This window comes from Vulpes vulpes, chromosome 2, assembly GCF_048418805.1.
Source record: "Vulpes vulpes isolate BD-2025 chromosome 2, VulVul3, whole genome shotgun sequence".
In the NCBI taxonomy this organism is placed as follows: Eukaryota; Metazoa; Chordata; class Mammalia; order Carnivora; family Canidae; genus Vulpes; species Vulpes vulpes.
The window spans coordinates 156379730-156395655 of record NC_132781.1 but is presented as its reverse complement, the minus strand read 5'-3'; the positions used below and the strand labels follow the sequence as shown (position 1 = coordinate 156395655).

The window sequence follows — 15926 nt, the reverse complement described above, 5'->3', positions numbered from 1 at the left end:
GAGCCGTGCCCAAGGCCACACAGCCAGGGGTTCTGGGGTCTGCGCTGCGCCCCCTAAACGCGGGGTGTCTCGTGCCGGGTCACTGGGGCGCGGGAGGGGGGGAGAGTTTTTTCCCCCGCGAAGTGCTTCCCGGGGCCTGGCGAGGGGCCGCCGCGGGGCGCGGGGGGCGCGGGGGGCGCGGGGCGCGCGGGGGCGTCGGTGCCGGCGGGCGGCTCGGCCCGTCCCCGTCCCCGTCCCCGTCCCCATCCCCGTCCCCATCCCCGGCCCCGGCCGGCCCGGCCCCCGCCCCCAGCCCGCCTCGGTGCTGATTGGCTCCGCGCCGTGACGGGCCGGCCCCCACCCGGGGCGGCGGCGGCGGGCGCGGGTGCCCGCGTGTGCGCCCGGGTGTGCGCCGGCCGCCGGCTGCGGAGAGCGGGGAGCGCGCGGGCTGCGGCGAGCTGGAGGCCGGGCCATGGCCCCCGCCCGGGGCCGCCTGCCCCCCGCGCTCTGGGTCGTCACGGCCGCGGCGGCGGCCACCTGCGTGTCCGCGGCGCGCGGCGAAGGTGAGCGGGGGCGGGGGCGGGGGCGGGGCGGGGGCGGCGCAACTTCCTTCCCTGCACCCCGGGCTGGGGGGGCGGGTGCACCCCGGGGGGGAGCGGGGTCGAGGGACCGGGCGGGGAGGCGGGGCGGGGACCCCAGGGCTTGGGGTTGAGGGACAGAGGCCCCCCCGGGGCCCCAGGGGAGAGGACCGAGGGACTGGAGCTGGGGACCCGGAGCCGAGGGCTGGGCACCTGGGACGAGGGAACAGGATGGGGACGGAAGGCGGGAGAGGAGGTGTAGAGGAGAGAGGGGAGAGCAGGGCGCAGGGCCAGGGGACGCGGCGGGGACAGAGAACGAGGGACACGAGGGACACGGGGCTGCAAGATGAGGTTCAGAAGGTTGAAGAAGAACAGGGCAGGGGTGGCCTGGAGAGGGGACCAGGAACTGAGGAAGGAGGAGCGGAGGGCAGGACCGGGTTGCACCAAAGGAGGCGAAGGAGGCCGGAGAGAGGGGCAGGGAGTAAGAGTCTTAGGTGGGAGGGCCCGCGTGGTGGGGCTGGCGGGGAGGGGCAGCGTTGGTGGCCCAGGGTGGCCCTGGGAGGAGGGGACAGTGAAGAGCCGGCTGTGGGGCTGCAGACGGACTGAGGCTGGCAAGGCCCTGGAGAGCAGGTCTTGTCCAGGGCACGTCTGGGGCAATCCAGTCATTGAGGGGACCCCGGGTGAGCGGGGTGGGAGCAGGAGTGGGGGCCCAGCAGTCAGGACAAAAAGGATCTGGGAAGTGACCTCCTGGTGGTGGGAGGGGGACAAGGAAAGCCAGGAAGAGGCACCCATCGGGTTCCCCATCACCCAGGGCCTCACATCTGCACATCTGCACACACACACTCACATGCGCACACACGCACACATGCACACACGCACGCAATTAGCCCCACTGAAGTCCAGGTCCAGCCCAGGATGCCACCCCGGGTCCTGTTCTGCACCCCACCTCCCGTCCCCCAGGACCTCCTCTGCTCCTGCGGCTCTGCCCAGAGGAGGCCCCGTGGGGTACTCGGTGCAGGATCCGGGGCTGGTGTCCCAGGTCCGGAGCTGTGTGTGTGGCCGCACGAACTTCTTCCACATGCGAGGGAGCTCCGGAGCCAGTGTTCCTCACTGACACTCAGACATACCCGAGATCCACCCCCTCACGCACCAACAGCTCAGACATACAGGCATCCCCGAAGGCACACATGCACACACGGACTCACGTCAGGATTTACACACATAGACCCGGGCCTGTGGAGGCTCACATGCGTGGACAGCCTCCGACATCACCCACAGTCAGAGGCACAGAAATGCAGCTGGTGCACACGTGCACACACACACATGTACAGATGCACACATGTGAAAAATACGCACATCCGTGGGCAGATACCACATATCTAAGGAGATCTTCGAACTTGCGTTCGTGCCCCTAGAAATGCATGTGCACGTAATAAATGCACACGTAGATGAATTCATAGTCTCCGGTGGAAAGGGGACCTTGCGGGGAGAGGGACTGTAGCAGGGCAGCAGAGAGGTGAGGTGACAGGCAGGCACAGCAGGGCCAACTGGGGTGGCTAGTGAGCAGGTGCAGGTTCCTGGGCCACCAGAAGAGAATTGAGGTGGGGGCCCAATGAGTAGGGAAGAGGGTGGGATTGGGGCACAAGGGTCTGGGGGCTCTCAGAGCCCTGGCCTGAGAAGATGGTTTTCCCAGGTTTGGGTTGGGGGAGGGGGCCAGTTTCTTGCCAGCAGGATGCTGGGGGGTCCACACCGAGGCTCTGGGCTTCAGACAGTACCCCCTCAACTCCTCGCTTCAGTTATCTTCTCCAGGAAGGAGGCAGCACCTTCCAGAATTGCAGACGGGCACACCCCAGGGCCCCCCCTGGGGAGGTGACTTTGAGCAGACTCACCTGCAGAAGACAGGCCATTGGCTCGAGGGAGAGGACACATCCAGGGGAGGGACAGCAGTTGGGGAAGAGGCAAGGTCCACAGAAAGAGGCGGGCAGGGAAGGCTTTGTCCAGGGCCGAGGGAGGCATTGTGCGAGGGCCAGTCCTCGCCTGTCCAGAGTCCCCACAGCGGGGCGGGGGTTAGCCACACAGGTTGGGCAGCCTGGGGCACAGGTTCCACATAGGACCACCCTCCCTCCCGAAGGACAGGAGTCCCTCCCGGGTCATTCCTGGGCTGATGCAGTGCCAAGACCAGCAAGGGAGACCGTTGGCACCCAGGGAGGGGTGTCTGCTCTCAGCTGGGCTCCTACAAAAGCGGCGGTGCCCCAGCCTGGCCAAGTGCCCCTGTGCCAGGTCCGTCACAGGGCAGGACGGGGGCCCCCATGTCCCAGCAGGCTCATGGCCGCTTATCACTCTCTGGTGTGGATTATCCACCACTTTGGGGTGATCGCCCAGGCGTTCACATCCTGGCTGACATCCCCTGGCCACCCGAATTCTCCAGCCTCACCATCATGCACTGCGTCCTCGGGGAATGTAAATCAATTTAAGTATTAGTCTCAGCGAAATGGAATGGGGGAAGGTGACGGTGCTGGAGAAAAAAAGAAATCGCATAATGCTTTCCACAGTGGAACAGGAAAGGCTTAGGAATTATCTGTGCTTCTCAGAGCAGGAGAGGGACCCGTTTGATCTCCTAGAACAGCCCGGGCGGGTAGGCCCAAGAGGGATGCCTACAGACATCTTGCAGATGAGGAAACAGCACAGAAGGGTGAAGTGATTCTCTTCCTGGAGAGACCGTGAGTCCCGTCCTCCCATTGGCAGATGGGGAGATGGGCCCAGAGAGGAGAACTGACTTCACAGATGTCACACAGCCCTCCAGGCCGGCTGGGCAAGGGGCAGGAGAGAGCCCAGGCCTGGTGACCAGAGGGGTTTGAATTTCCAAGACGACTCAGGCCTGGGCCAGGTGGGCCTCTGCTAGAATTCTCTCTAGCCTTGAAGAACCGCCCTGTGGGCCTGGAGCTTCCCTGGCAGGCATTCTGTGCCCCCCGCCCAGCCCCCCAGGGGAAGGCATGGGAGGTAGGAAAGAGGGGACAAAGGGAGAGGAGAGGAGGGCAGGGACAAGGAAGCATCTAGAAGGAGTTGGAACAAGCAGCGCTGGAATCCTATAGCCCTTCCTGAATCCAATAGAATCGACTTTTGACTTATCTTTGGATTATCTGAGCCCCCTGGCTGGCTGATCAAGAATCAGCTGCAAAGGCTGTGAGGCTTCCCAGAGTGGGAAGGGCCTGGAACGTGGGGTCTGCCCCAAGAGTGAAGGCCCGGCGGGGAGGAGTCTAAATGGTGGACATTTACGCTGATTTTGCCCCCTGGGTAGGAGCAGATCTGAGCTGCGTTCAGGGGAAGCCAGAGAACCGGCCCTGCAGCTCTGAGCCCCCATCTGGAATGTGGGTTGGAATGGGGGAGCCCACGGGTCCCCGGTCCCCATCCTCTCCCCAGCCTAGGCTCTGCTGGTCTGGGGGAAACTGCAGTGCGGCCCCCTCCCCCTCCCACCAGCCAGCAGGAGGAGAGAGCTTGCCTGACCCAGTTTTCTCTCCATTGCCTGAGAGGGAGGGAGGAGGCGGGAAGGCTTCTCTGCCTGCGCCCCTGGCGTGGGGCCGGCTGGGGAAGGGAGATCCTTCTGCGGACACTGGCTCCATCCCCTGATGCCCCCCCCCAGCCCTGGGGACCCCAGGGAGGAGGGCAGAGGCCCCTCCGTGGGTCTGCAGCCTCTCTCTCCAGCAGGCCTCCCTTCTGGGGTCCCCGACAGCGGGGTGGGAGGGTAAGAGGAAGGAGAAAATCAGCAAATAAGAGCATCCCCACTCCAAGGTTTCCTGAAGACACTTGTCTCCATCTTTGAGGGGCAGGCGCAGAGCTATGCAGATTTCAGGCAGAAGGACACCCGCCTCCCTGCAGAAAAGTTCCAGGAGGGCCCCCCCCACCCCGGCATTAACACCCTGCAACCTGCCCCAGCCAGCCTGGTTGGAGGCCCACACTTGCAGGCTGGCAGAGGGGGGACGTGGAAGAGAGCGTGAGCTGGGAATGGGAGCCAAGAGCCCTGTCCTACTACCATCACCAGACGGGTCAAAGGAAGCAGGGGGCCCAGAGAGGTGAAGGGACCCCCCCCCGGGGGACACACAGCAGTTGAGATTCAAACCATCATTTCTTGACAATGTCATGTTCCTTCATCACCTTACAGTGAGGGGGTAGGTCTGAGTACAAGGAGAGAGGCCGGAGGGGCAGGACTTTGGGGAAGGAAATTCGCTTTAATGAGGCATCATCGGCTCCAGGCTTTAGGGTTTGCTGTCTAGGTGCTGTTAGCCCCATTTTACAGATGAGGAAACAGGGTCAGGGATGCAAGGGTCACCTGCTACTGGGTAGCCGCCTTGCGATTGAAGCCCAGCCGCGTCCGACTCCAAAGGAAAGGTCTTCCCTAACGTGGTGTTGAGGTTCTGGGGTCCTCTTTGGGGGTTCTGGCTTAGAAGAGCCTTGCCCCTCAGGCCCGCGCTCCTCCCAGCCACGGTGACTGCTCACGGGTTCTGCTTCTGGGGCTCAGGTGCTGGGGCTGGTGGTGCCCTCCGTGGCGGCCTCAGCGGGTGCTCTGAACACCAGTTCTGCCGGCCACACCCGCGGGGCTCCGAGCACATTCCAGAAAACCCCCGAGGCCCGGTGTCCTCACTGGTAAAACGGAGAGAAGAGTCACCACCACCTCTCGGCGGTGGCTGCTGTCGTGCGGGTTATGGATGCGGCGTCTAAAGTGCCCCTCGAAGAGCTCGGTACACAGTAGGTGCCTACACAGCAGGGGCGGCTTCTACTGTTCTAGATCTCTCCACGTCACATGTGCTCAGAGGAGTTACTAGGTGCCAGGTGTCTCCTGCGGACGCTGGTGATTGCAAAGCTGGGGCCGGTCCTCCTGCAGGAGCCACGACCTCACAGTGCAGACATTGCTGGGTGCTTTTGACTGCCATTGTGTCCCCTGAGTGAGATGAAGATGAGGCTGTCCTCACCACACCCCGTGAGACGGGACCCACCGTCACACCCATTTTTCACAGGAGAAAACTGAGGCTCAGGGGGGAGCAGGGACTTGTTCAGGGACACACAGCCCCGAAGTGGCAGGACTGGGACTCTGGCCCAGGCCTCCTGGACTCCTGAGCCATCCCACTGCATCACCCGCCAGGGAGCTTGGGGCACTTGGGGTGGCTTGTGTTCTGGGGGTTCGGGAGATCACATTTCGGCAGAGGTGGTGGAGGGTGGCTTCAGGCAAGGGGAACAACTCGAAGCAGGCTCTGAAGGAGGGGGGAGTGAGGCACGGAGCTGGCATGTCGGGGGCTGAGAGCAGACCAGTGGCCAGGCTGGGCTGCTCTGTGGAGCCGGGGAACGGTGTCCCAGGGTCTGATGCTCCCTCGTCACCTGTTTTTACAGTGAACTTGCTGGACACGTCAACCATCCACGGAGACTGGGGCTGGCTCACGTACCCGGCTCACGGGGTAAGTGACCAGCCGTGGGGCCATTGCCATCCTGTGTGAGCAGAGAAAGGCTGGGACTCACAGTCCTATCATCAGATAGATTAGAAGGAAGTGGATGCCCAGAGGGGGGAAGGGACTTCCCCAAGGCCACCCAGCAGTTAGAAACAGCTCCTGACTCTCTCCCTCACTTTGTCCCTTCTCTTCCCTCTCACCTCTCCCCACGCTCCATCCCTTCCTTCCTATCTTCCTGCCTTCCTTTCTTCATGCAGACCCTTGGGATTACACCCTGGTGCCGGGCTCCTAGGGTCTAAGGCCCTAGGTATGGGATCCTTATGTCTGTGTCCTGGGCCTACAGAGTCATGACGTGCCACAGCTGGGCCCAGGGTAGCTCGGGACAGTGTCCAGGAGCAGGGCCAGGGAAGGTCCCCAGCCAGGCCTTTCTCACCTTCGGGATTGATCCCTTCCCTCATGCCCTGCCTTCACCAGGAGTCACCCAGACCCCTGGAGCCCCCACCTGGTACTCTCTTCCATCGGAATCATCCAGGTGGTACAGCCAGCACCCACTGTAGCCAGGCCCCCATGCCCATCTGGCCTCCCTGGGGACCCTGGGTGAGCCCATCAGGTCTCTAGGGGTTATGTTCTCTCAGGCGATACCCCCGCCGTCCCCCCGGGAAGTGGGCCTGGTAATCCCAGGGCATCCAGGGGCAAGGCTTCCGTGCCCCATCCCTCTGCGGCGGGGCGGGCGGGGTGGGGGGCACAGCAGTAAAGCCAATGTGATTGTGTCATTGACAAGCAGGGTGGCCCTGGTGGTCACCACTTCACTCCCGGAGTCTCAGTTCCCCGTCTGTAGAAGGGGATGAGCATGTGACCACCTCGTGGGGTTTGCTGTCAGGATGAGGGGAGGTGACACCTGCTCTTGGACCCATGCCTGGTGCATGGTGAGCCCTCACTGAATGCATTATCGCTGTCATTGTCGTTAGTGGGCGTTATGGTTGCATGTCACAGACATTTCCTCCTGCAAGTGTGCTCGGAAACACACACACACGCCCACCAGACACAAGCACGTCATGCACATGTGACTTCTTTCATGAACACTGGCTTCCATGGCTCTGGAGACAAGGGTAATAATATTAATAACAACGATGGTGGGGTGCCTGGGTGGCTCAGTCGGTTAAGCGTCTGCCTTCAGCTCGGGTCATGATCTCAGGGTCCTGGGATCGAGTCCCACGTCAGACTCTCTGCTCAAGGGGCCGTCTGCTGCTCCTCTGTGCTCTCCCCCAAAATAAATAAATTAAATAATAATAATAGTAATAATAATAATGGTGACAATGGTATCAAGAGTTAATATTTGTGAAGGGAGTGGGAGTATTTCTTCACATTTCATCAGGGCCAGGCTAGAGCCCCCCTCCTCTCCCTCTGGAGCTGTCGTCTGCAGGCAGTAGGAAGCTGAGTCCACTGTCATCAGTCCCCACGCACCAGGCCTCAGGGAGCCTCACAGCAGGCCACGTGGGCCCAGGAACCTGGAGGGAACTCCGTTTTGCCTGAGTGGGTCAGCCCTGCCTGCAGACAAAGGCAGGGTCCTTGAGGTATCTCTGTACCTCTCTGGGCCTCAGTGTCTCCCTGTGAAATGCTCCTCTGCGTGTGCCCCGATGGCCGTCTCCCAGCTGTGAGCAGGGTGTGAAAGGGCTTGATCGAGTGAGCCAGCTCTGCCAATGGCAGGGCCCAACCCTTGAGTAGGTGACTTTCTGGCTGTTGGCTGGGTCAGCCTTTCCCCTGAGACCCAGCATAGGAAGGAGTGGGCCTGGCCCCAGCTGGGCTCCGGGTGTCTGTGTCCCTCTGTCTTCTTCAGAGCTTAGGACTTGGTTTTTAGAGTAACATGGAGTTGTAAGGGTTTTAGGCAGGTGGAGAGCATGACCAGGCGTGTTTCCAATGATCGTGCTGGAAATCGAAGGTTCTTTGGCTTGCAGGGTGCTGTAAAGCAAGGCTCAGAGTTATCTGGTTGGGAAGTTAGAACAAATAAGGTATAGTTACATCGCTCTGAACGGTTCACAGGTGTAATCTCATTTAATCCCCACAACCAGTCCTGTGAGTAGGTACCACCACCCCATTTCACAGATGAGAAGGCTGAGGCTCAGAGCAACAGGGAATAACTTGCCCAGCATCAGACAGGTTCCAAAGGACGGTCTCAAACCCCACTCGCTCCGGCCCAGAGCCTACATGGAGTCCCTTGCGTTCTCTTTGGTCTGTGTCATCGTCGTGAGAGGGTGGGAGGCCCTCCAGCGTTGTCTGCTGAGCCGGGGACCGCCTTCCATCTTTATGGGGCCTGGAGACTGGGCTTGCCCAGAGGGGAAAGAAGATGGGTGAGATCCCTGGTTCCCAAACTCAAGACCCTGAACCTGTCCCAGGTTAGCAAGTGAGGCATACAGGTCGCCACGTGCAGGGGAGGTGGGGAGGTACCTGGGAATCTTTTGTTTCATAAGCTTTCTAGGTGATTCTCCTGCCCAGCTGGCTAGAGAGCCTGTGGACATGGTCACTGAGGTTCTGTGAGGTTCCTCTGATTCGGCCTGGGAGCAAGGGCCCTCCAGGGCTGTCTCCGGCATGAGCAGAGTTACTGGATTGTCAGGCCAAGGCTGCACAGCCCAAAGGCCGGGGGTGCTGGGCCTGCATGAGCCCCTTCGCTGCTGCCTCTAATCAGTGCGACTCAGGCAAGTCACTTACCTCGCCTCCACCTCCCCGTTGATAAACGGAAATGATCACAGAACCTGCTCCGTACAGTTGTCATCAATGAGGATGCATGAAAGGGACATTGTCCTGGTGAGACACCAGCAGCAGCAATGAGAGGTTAAGTGACTCTGCTAGGGTCAGGGGAAGTCTGACCCCGCTGGGGACCCAGGTTCTTAATCCGACCGTGCCCCTCCCCCCACACACTGGGACCTGTTCCATCGCTTCTGGTGAATTAACCAAGGCTGCCTTAGATGAGAGGCACGTTCTGTTGTCTCACCCGGTCCTCACCACCCGCTGGAGTAGAGGAAGGGACGGGCATCCGCCAGCCCATTTCACATATGAGAAGCACAAGCTTCAGAGAGGGGAGGGGAGGTCCCCAGGGCTGCCCAGCTGGTTCCAGATGGAGGACAGAGTTGCAGAGCAATGGGGGTGGGGTGGGGGGTGGGCATCGGAGGAGGAGCCCCCCAGGGCTTAGAAGGCCGGGGTGGGGCTGCCCAGGTGGAGAACAGGGCTGATCTTTGCACCAGCCCCCAGGAGTCTGTGCCCCCCTGGGTGTTTGCGGCAGCCCCCGGGGCTGGCGGGGCTAGGCCGGGCCGTTGGCATTGGTAGAGCGGCTGGAGCAGACTCAGATGGAGCTGATTAATTTATCCAGGTCCCTGGCAGCAAACAGACAGGGAGCAGCTGGCTGGCTCTTTGGTGCTCCATTAATTGTGACAATGACTTTAACCCCAGATGTGACACAGCAGCGCCCAGTGGCCCTGGCTGCAGTGTGGGGTCTTTGGGGTAGGGCCGTAGGAGGCAGAAACTCTCAGGTGAGGCTGGCGTGCCCCGGACCTCTTCCCCCCAGGGGTCCCTGCAGGCGGGCACAAGTGGGCTGGGACGATGCTGCCAGGACGGCTTCCATCAGTCCCGTTCTCCTGGCAGCCTGCTGGGCCGGGCCCAAGGCAAGCGCTTGGCAGCTACTTCTCCTTTCTTCCTCTCAAGCCTCGCTGAGGTGGGCCTGTCTGAGCCCCGTTTTACAGACGTGGGCACTGAGGGTTGAGACCACGTGCCGGCCAAGATAAGAAGAGGTGGACGGGCTTTTTGTCCGACAGGAAACACTTGAGACCCCCGTGGTCCCCACTCCAGCACTTGCGGGTCACTCAGAACCCCACGGATTCCTGGAACATCACAGGGAGTGGTTTTTACCTCCCGCACCCCCTGGAAGCGATGGGGTCTCTAGTTCAAGGGCATTGCACTTGAGAGGCCCAAGAGAGAAGAGCAAGGCATTGCATCTCTGGCCAACCCAAGGCAGGGACCCAGAGCCCATCCCCTCCGTCTCCCCCTCGGCCCCGGCCCCTCCTCAGGGCCCTCCGGAGTCCGCTGATCTCAGCCCACCAGGACTGCTCCCGGCCGACCAGCTCTCTGCGGTTGGGGAGGCTGGGGCCCGGAGAGGACAGCGACTTGCCCAAGGTCACATTGCAGGTTAGAGACCAAGAGGCCTTGACCTCTCAAATCCTGGCTCATTTCTCAACACTGGGTCTTCCACGTGCATCTTGCGTGTCCAACCTGGACTATCTGGTGCTCACTGAACTTGCTGATACTTCCCAGCCTCGCAGGGGCTCTTCCCTCCCATCCCCACAAGAGCTTCCTGCTTCAGGGGGCAGGAAGTGTTCACCACCCCCTGGATGCCCACCACGCCCTGGATGTAGCCCTCCACCACCTTGTCTGATGAGGGACTGTGAGGCCCTCAAGGGAAGGGAGTGTTTCTGGAACATTCCTTTCTTTCTTTTTAAAAAAAGTTGAGGTAAAATATGTATAACATTTACCATCGTGACTGCTTTTCAAGCATACAGTTTAGTGGCATTAAGCACATTCGCCGTGTCGTGTGCCCGTCACCACCGTCCATCTCCAGACCTCTTTTCGTCTTCCCAAACTGAAACTCGGTCCCCATGAAACACCAGCTCACCCTTCCTGAGTCCCGCAGCCTCTGGCAACCAGCATTCCGTTTCCCGTTTCTCTGGCTCTAAGTACCTCATTTAAGTGGAATCATAACAATATTTGTTCTTTCATAACTGGCTTATTTCACGTTGCATAATGTCCTCAAGCGTCACCCGTGTCGTAGCAGGTGTCTGAATTTCCTTCCTTTCTAAGGCTGAATACTATCCCGTTGTCTGGATATACCACATTTTGTCCTTTCATCCGACAACAGACACATTTGGGTTGTTTCTGCCTTTTGGCTACTGTGAACACTGCTGTTGTGCGTAGAAGTATGTGTCTGAGACCGAGCTTTCAATTCTTTTGCGTATATACCCAGAAGTGGGACTGCTGGGCCATAGGGCAGGTCTCGTCTTGACTTTCTGAGAAACCTCCGCAGTTTTCCTCAGCAGCTGCCCCATTTTACGTTCCCACCCACAGTGCACCAGCATTCCAGTTTCTCCGCATCCTCCCCAACATCCTGTTGTTTTGATAATCGCCACCCTAGCGAGTGTGAAGTGCCCTCCTTGCAGTTTTGATTTGTATTTCCCTTAATGGTTAGTGACCGTGAGCATCTTTCCATGGAGTATTTGGCCATCTGTACATCTTCTTTGGAGAAACGTCAACTTAAGTCGTTTGCCCATTTTTCAATTGAGCTGTTTGGTTTTTTGTTTTTTTAGTTGTAGGAGTTATAGGAATTCTTTATATATCCTGGATACTAATCCCTTATCAGACACGGGATTTGCAGGTCTGTTCTCCCATTCCATGGGTTGCCTTTCACTCTGTTGATCGTGTCCCACTTCTTTCTGAATCACTGATGCCTGGCCAGGACCTGGCACAGGAACCACCATATTCATCTTTCCCACGTCCTGGTATGCCCTTGCTGAAAGATTTGAGCAGTCAGGTTCACGCATTAGAAAGATCCCTCTGGCAGCTGATATGGAAACTGGACCTGTGGGCTCCCTGACTTACCCAAGCAAAGTCAAACCACCCAACCTCCAGCTCTGGGAGTATTTGGAGCTGCTGTATAGACACAAGGTGGGGTTTGGCATCGATTCCAGTGCTGACTCCACCCCTCACTAGCTAGGCGACTTCAGACATGGGGCTCAGACCTATTTCCTCACCTGTAGAATGCGGCCAATAACACTTTCTCGGAAGGCTGTGGCAGTCTTTGGGATCACACGTCACAGTGATGGTCAGTAGAAGGCCGGCAACACAAGGGCAGAGAACATTGCGGCTTCTTCCCAGGGATGCCCCTGGCACCGTGCACGGGGCACGAGGCAAGGGTGACTGGCAGGAGGAGGCAGGGTGCTGACTCTCATTTCAGCGCTGTGCTCTCTCTGCCCGCAGTGGGACTCCATCAACGAGGTGGACGAGTCTTTCCAGCCCATCCACACGTACCAGGTGTGCAACGTCATGAGCCCCAACCAGAACAACTGGCTGCGCACGAGCTGGGTGCCCCGCGACGGTGCCCGGCGTGTCTACGCCGAGATCAAGTTCACCCTGCGTGACTGCAACAGCATGCCCGGCGTGCTGGGCACCTGTAAGGAGACCTTTAACCTCTACTACCTGGAGTCGGACCGTGACCTGGGCGCCAGCACGCAAGAAAGCCAGTTCCTCAAAATCGACACCATTGCAGCCGACGAGAGCTTCACGGGTGCTGACCTGGGGGTGCGGCGCCTCAAGCTCAACACGGAGGTGCGCGGCGTGGGCCCCCTCAGCAAGCGCGGCTTCTATCTGGCCTTCCAGGACATCGGCGCCTGCCTCGCCATCCTGTCTCTCCGCATCTATTACAAGAAGTGCCCCACTATGGTGCGCAACCTGGCCGCCTTCTCGGAGGCGGTGACGGGGGCCGACTCGTCCTCGCTGGTGGAGGTGCGGGGCCAGTGCGTGCGGCACTCAGAGGAGCGGGACACGCCCAAGATGTACTGCAGCGCGGAGGGCGAGTGGCTGGTGCCCATTGGCAAGTGCGTGTGCAGCGCTGGCTACGAGGAGCGGCGGGATGCCTGTGTGGGTGAGCGCGCCACGCGTGGGCGGCCGGCCGGTGGGCTCAGTCCGGGCGGGGCTGCTGGGGTGTCGGGGGGGCATCGCAGCCCACGGGTGGCAAACTGTTTCTGGGAAGATGGGTGACCCTCTAGTGTTTCTGTGTCAGCAAATACACGGGGCTGTGATTGTGTGCGTGTGTAGCAGGGGGCGGGAGACACTGCAGCCAGGAGGACCCTCTGTGGGCATTGCAGAGAGGTACGTCTGAGGACACCCGTAGGGTTGGGCGTCTAGCTGGGTACACGCCCGTGTGAGGGAACAGTACCGTGTGCTCACTTATATCGGCCATTATTTAGGCACTTTTCACCTATTAACTTGCTTAGTCCCCAGAGCTACCTGATGACACAGAAGCGACTGGTGCCCTGGCTTTGTAGATGAGACAGAGGCACAGAGAGACAAAGCAGCTTGCCTAGGGGCACAGCTAGGAAGAGGCAGCGCTGTGATTGGAACCCAGAACTGTGGCTCCAGAGCCTGTGCTCGAAAGCACCAGACTTCTGTGGAGTGGAGGGAAGGGGACACGGTTCCGGGGGCATGAGTGTGGTATCGGGTCACTGTGGGAAGGTATGGTGGGCAGGGGCCCCCAGGGAGCACTGTCCGGGTTGAGTGTGTCACTGGGCCACCTGACCCAGCCTGCCTGTGTTTGGAGGGATCTTACCCAGGGACCAGTGGGAGAGGGCAGCCAAGGTCCTTGAGAAGGGGAAGGCCGAGAATGGGACAGCATGGCACCTGTTCCGTGAGCGCGCTCCTCGGCCTCCCACGCCAGAGACCAGGAGCAGGGCCCAGACCCCAGGCTGCGGGCTTGTGTGTCACACTTGCACAGTGCCCACGTGAGGGCGGTGTAGCCAGGCGTCCCAAGCACCTGGGACACTGCAGGAGTTGCTTGGCCAGATAGCTGGCGCCCCAGCTGTTAGTGGCCTCGGCCTGGTTGCCCCTGGCCCTTCCCTCACCTCCCCGGGCGGGGGAGGGGGTGCTGGACACATGGTTGCCCCTTGCCCTTCCCTCACCTCCCCGGGTGGGGCAGGGGGTGCTGGACACATGGTTGCCCAGCCTCTCAGGGCATCGTGGAGCCTGCTGTTGGGACCACTGATGCTCCTAGGGGAGGAGGATGTTCCTGTGCAGGGATCAGAGAGACTGGGGCCTGGCCCAGATAGGAACTGGGACGGGAGCCCTCCCTCGGCCCCAAGCAGGCAGGAAAGACCCGTTGGTGCTCCCAGGACAGAGCAGGGCACAGGCCGACAATTTCAGGCGGCGCTCAGGGTAGTTGTCTGGGATCAGGATACTCCATCCAGCCGCAAGGCTCCTGCTGACCCTTCCTGGGGCTCTCTGGGTCCCTTTAGAAATCTTCGTCATGCTCCCGCCTGCCGTGAGTCTTCACCTCTGCAGAGCCCTGGCTCCCAGAACCTTCTGTGACGTTTGCCTGTTTCTGGACCTGTTCGCGCCCCGTGGTCTAGTTTGTCAGGTTCCCAGGCTGCCAACCTCTTCTGGTTCCCATATCCGCCATCCCTATACTTGTCACCCTCCCGCGGGGGGATGACAAACATCCCTGTTGCCTTTAGGCTCACGCACATCACTTCATTTGCTCACTGGAACAAGGCAGGTGTTGCGGTTCCATTTTGCCGATGAGGAAACTGAGGCTCAGGAGGTAGTGTCACTGCACAGGCCTCACAGCTGTGGGAGGTGGGGCTGGGACCTGAGTCGGGTCTGGCTGCCTGGAAGCCACGTGTAGGTGGCCCAGGTGTATCCTGACTGCTCTCCCCACCAGAGCTGGCTCCTGGCAGCCCCTCCTTCCGATGGGGACAGTAAGGTCCCTTAGCAACAATTTTTGAGTGTTTGCCGTGTGCTAGGCACGTTAATAAGCACTTCCTACTTGTCACGGCAGTTAGTCATTCTGTTGAGCATCTGGCGTGTCCCTGCCCTGGGGAGTTCACACGCTTTCTCATGCTCACGGAAGTCCGCTAAGCGAGGTAGCGTATCCCCATCTTACAGATGCGACAAATTGAGCCCTTCAGCCTAAATCACGGAGTAGGCTCTGATCCCCGGCTGGCTCCCTCCAGGGCCCTGAACTGCCAAACCCCACTACCCACTGACCCTGGGGTGACAGCAGAACAGGTAATAACCGGCACAGCAGAGGCCGTAATAATCAGGCCGGCTGGTCAGTGGTGCTGGTCACAGTCAAGGTCAGCTGCTGTCCCCAGCTCTGGGTTTAGTCTGCAAGTGCAAGTAAGCCACCTGTCTGTCCAGCGGGCAGTGGGACACACTGGCCCAGGGGAAGGACACTGATCCTCCTGATGATGGCGTCAGAGCTCTGGGGTCCCGCCCCAGCCCCCTAGTTTGACGGGGTGGGAAGTGGAGCCCAGAGAGGGAATGTGTCTGCCCAAGGCCGCACAGCGAGTCAAGGGGAGAACTCCTGCTAGAAGCTCCCAAGTCCGGAGCAGCAGGACCTTCCCAGGGCTGGGAGAGGCCGAGGCCACTCCCCTTTGCCTGGCACTGCTGGCACGTTAATAAAAAATCACAAAGAAACGCCAAAGCAGGGTTAGGAAATTGCAGCATATTTTGAATTTTACATTTAAATCACAATACCACGTAATTATGCCAGTTGCAAGATAATTACAGGTTTTATAAAAAATATTAATTCCTAATGCACTGCAGGCAGAGAGGTTTGGGGATGGGATGCCAGGCGTAAGCCGCACAAGGAGAGATTTTTCTCACTCCTGTGGGTGGGTCTCCGTGACTGTCTGTGTGACCTCCTTGGGAGAAGCAGCACGGGTCTGACACCGAGCCCCTGCACAAATGGCAGGCCCAGGCTGGCGGCCCTGCCTCGGGCCCTGTCCCCCCCCCTCCTTGGGTGGGTAGCCTGAGAGTGGGGGGTACTGGGGGCCAAGCAGGAGCCAGAATGGAGTGGGGTGCCTTTCTGGGCTGCATGAGTTGTCCTCTCAAAGCTGTGGCTCCCCTGTGCTCCCCAGGTGGGACACACTGAGGACCGTGGGTGCCACCCCCCCGCCCCCCCTTCTCTATCGGGTACTTGTCTCCGAACAAACAGCAGAGGAGGGAGGGCCGGGCTCTGGGGTCCCGGCTTGTTCAGCCCAGACCCACTGCCTTCCTGCCAGCAAAAGGAGGGGATCCAGAGCCCGAGGCCCGCAGCAGGGGTCGGCCCACGGCAATGGCCACCTCCCAGCCTGCAGGCCCCCTCCCTGCTGCTCTTGCCCTCACAGCTGTCCTC

General features: G+C 60.1%; 1 protein-coding gene across 3 annotated transcripts in view; it reads left to right on the top strand.

Annotated features, from left to right (window-relative positions):
• The first annotated feature begins 387 nt into the window (after nucleotides 1–387).
• EPHA8 (EPH receptor A8) overlaps nucleotides 388–15926 on the top strand; it is a 35564-nt gene continuing 20025 nt past the window's right edge. For 2 of the 3 annotated variants that reach the window (XR_012000114.1, XM_072750830.1), the window contains exons 1-3: nucleotides 397–542; nucleotides 5940–6004; nucleotides 12014–12677. Coding sequence is in view for 2 of the 3 variants with exons in the window: in XM_072750830.1 (XP_072606931.1) it covers nucleotides 452–542; nucleotides 5940–6004; nucleotides 12014–12677 (820 nt within the window). In the remaining variant the exon portion in view is untranslated. Of the gene's footprint in view, nucleotides 543–5939; nucleotides 6005–12013; nucleotides 12678–15926 lie in introns of all 3 variants that reach the window. The other variant, XM_072750827.1, reaches the window with a different exon arrangement.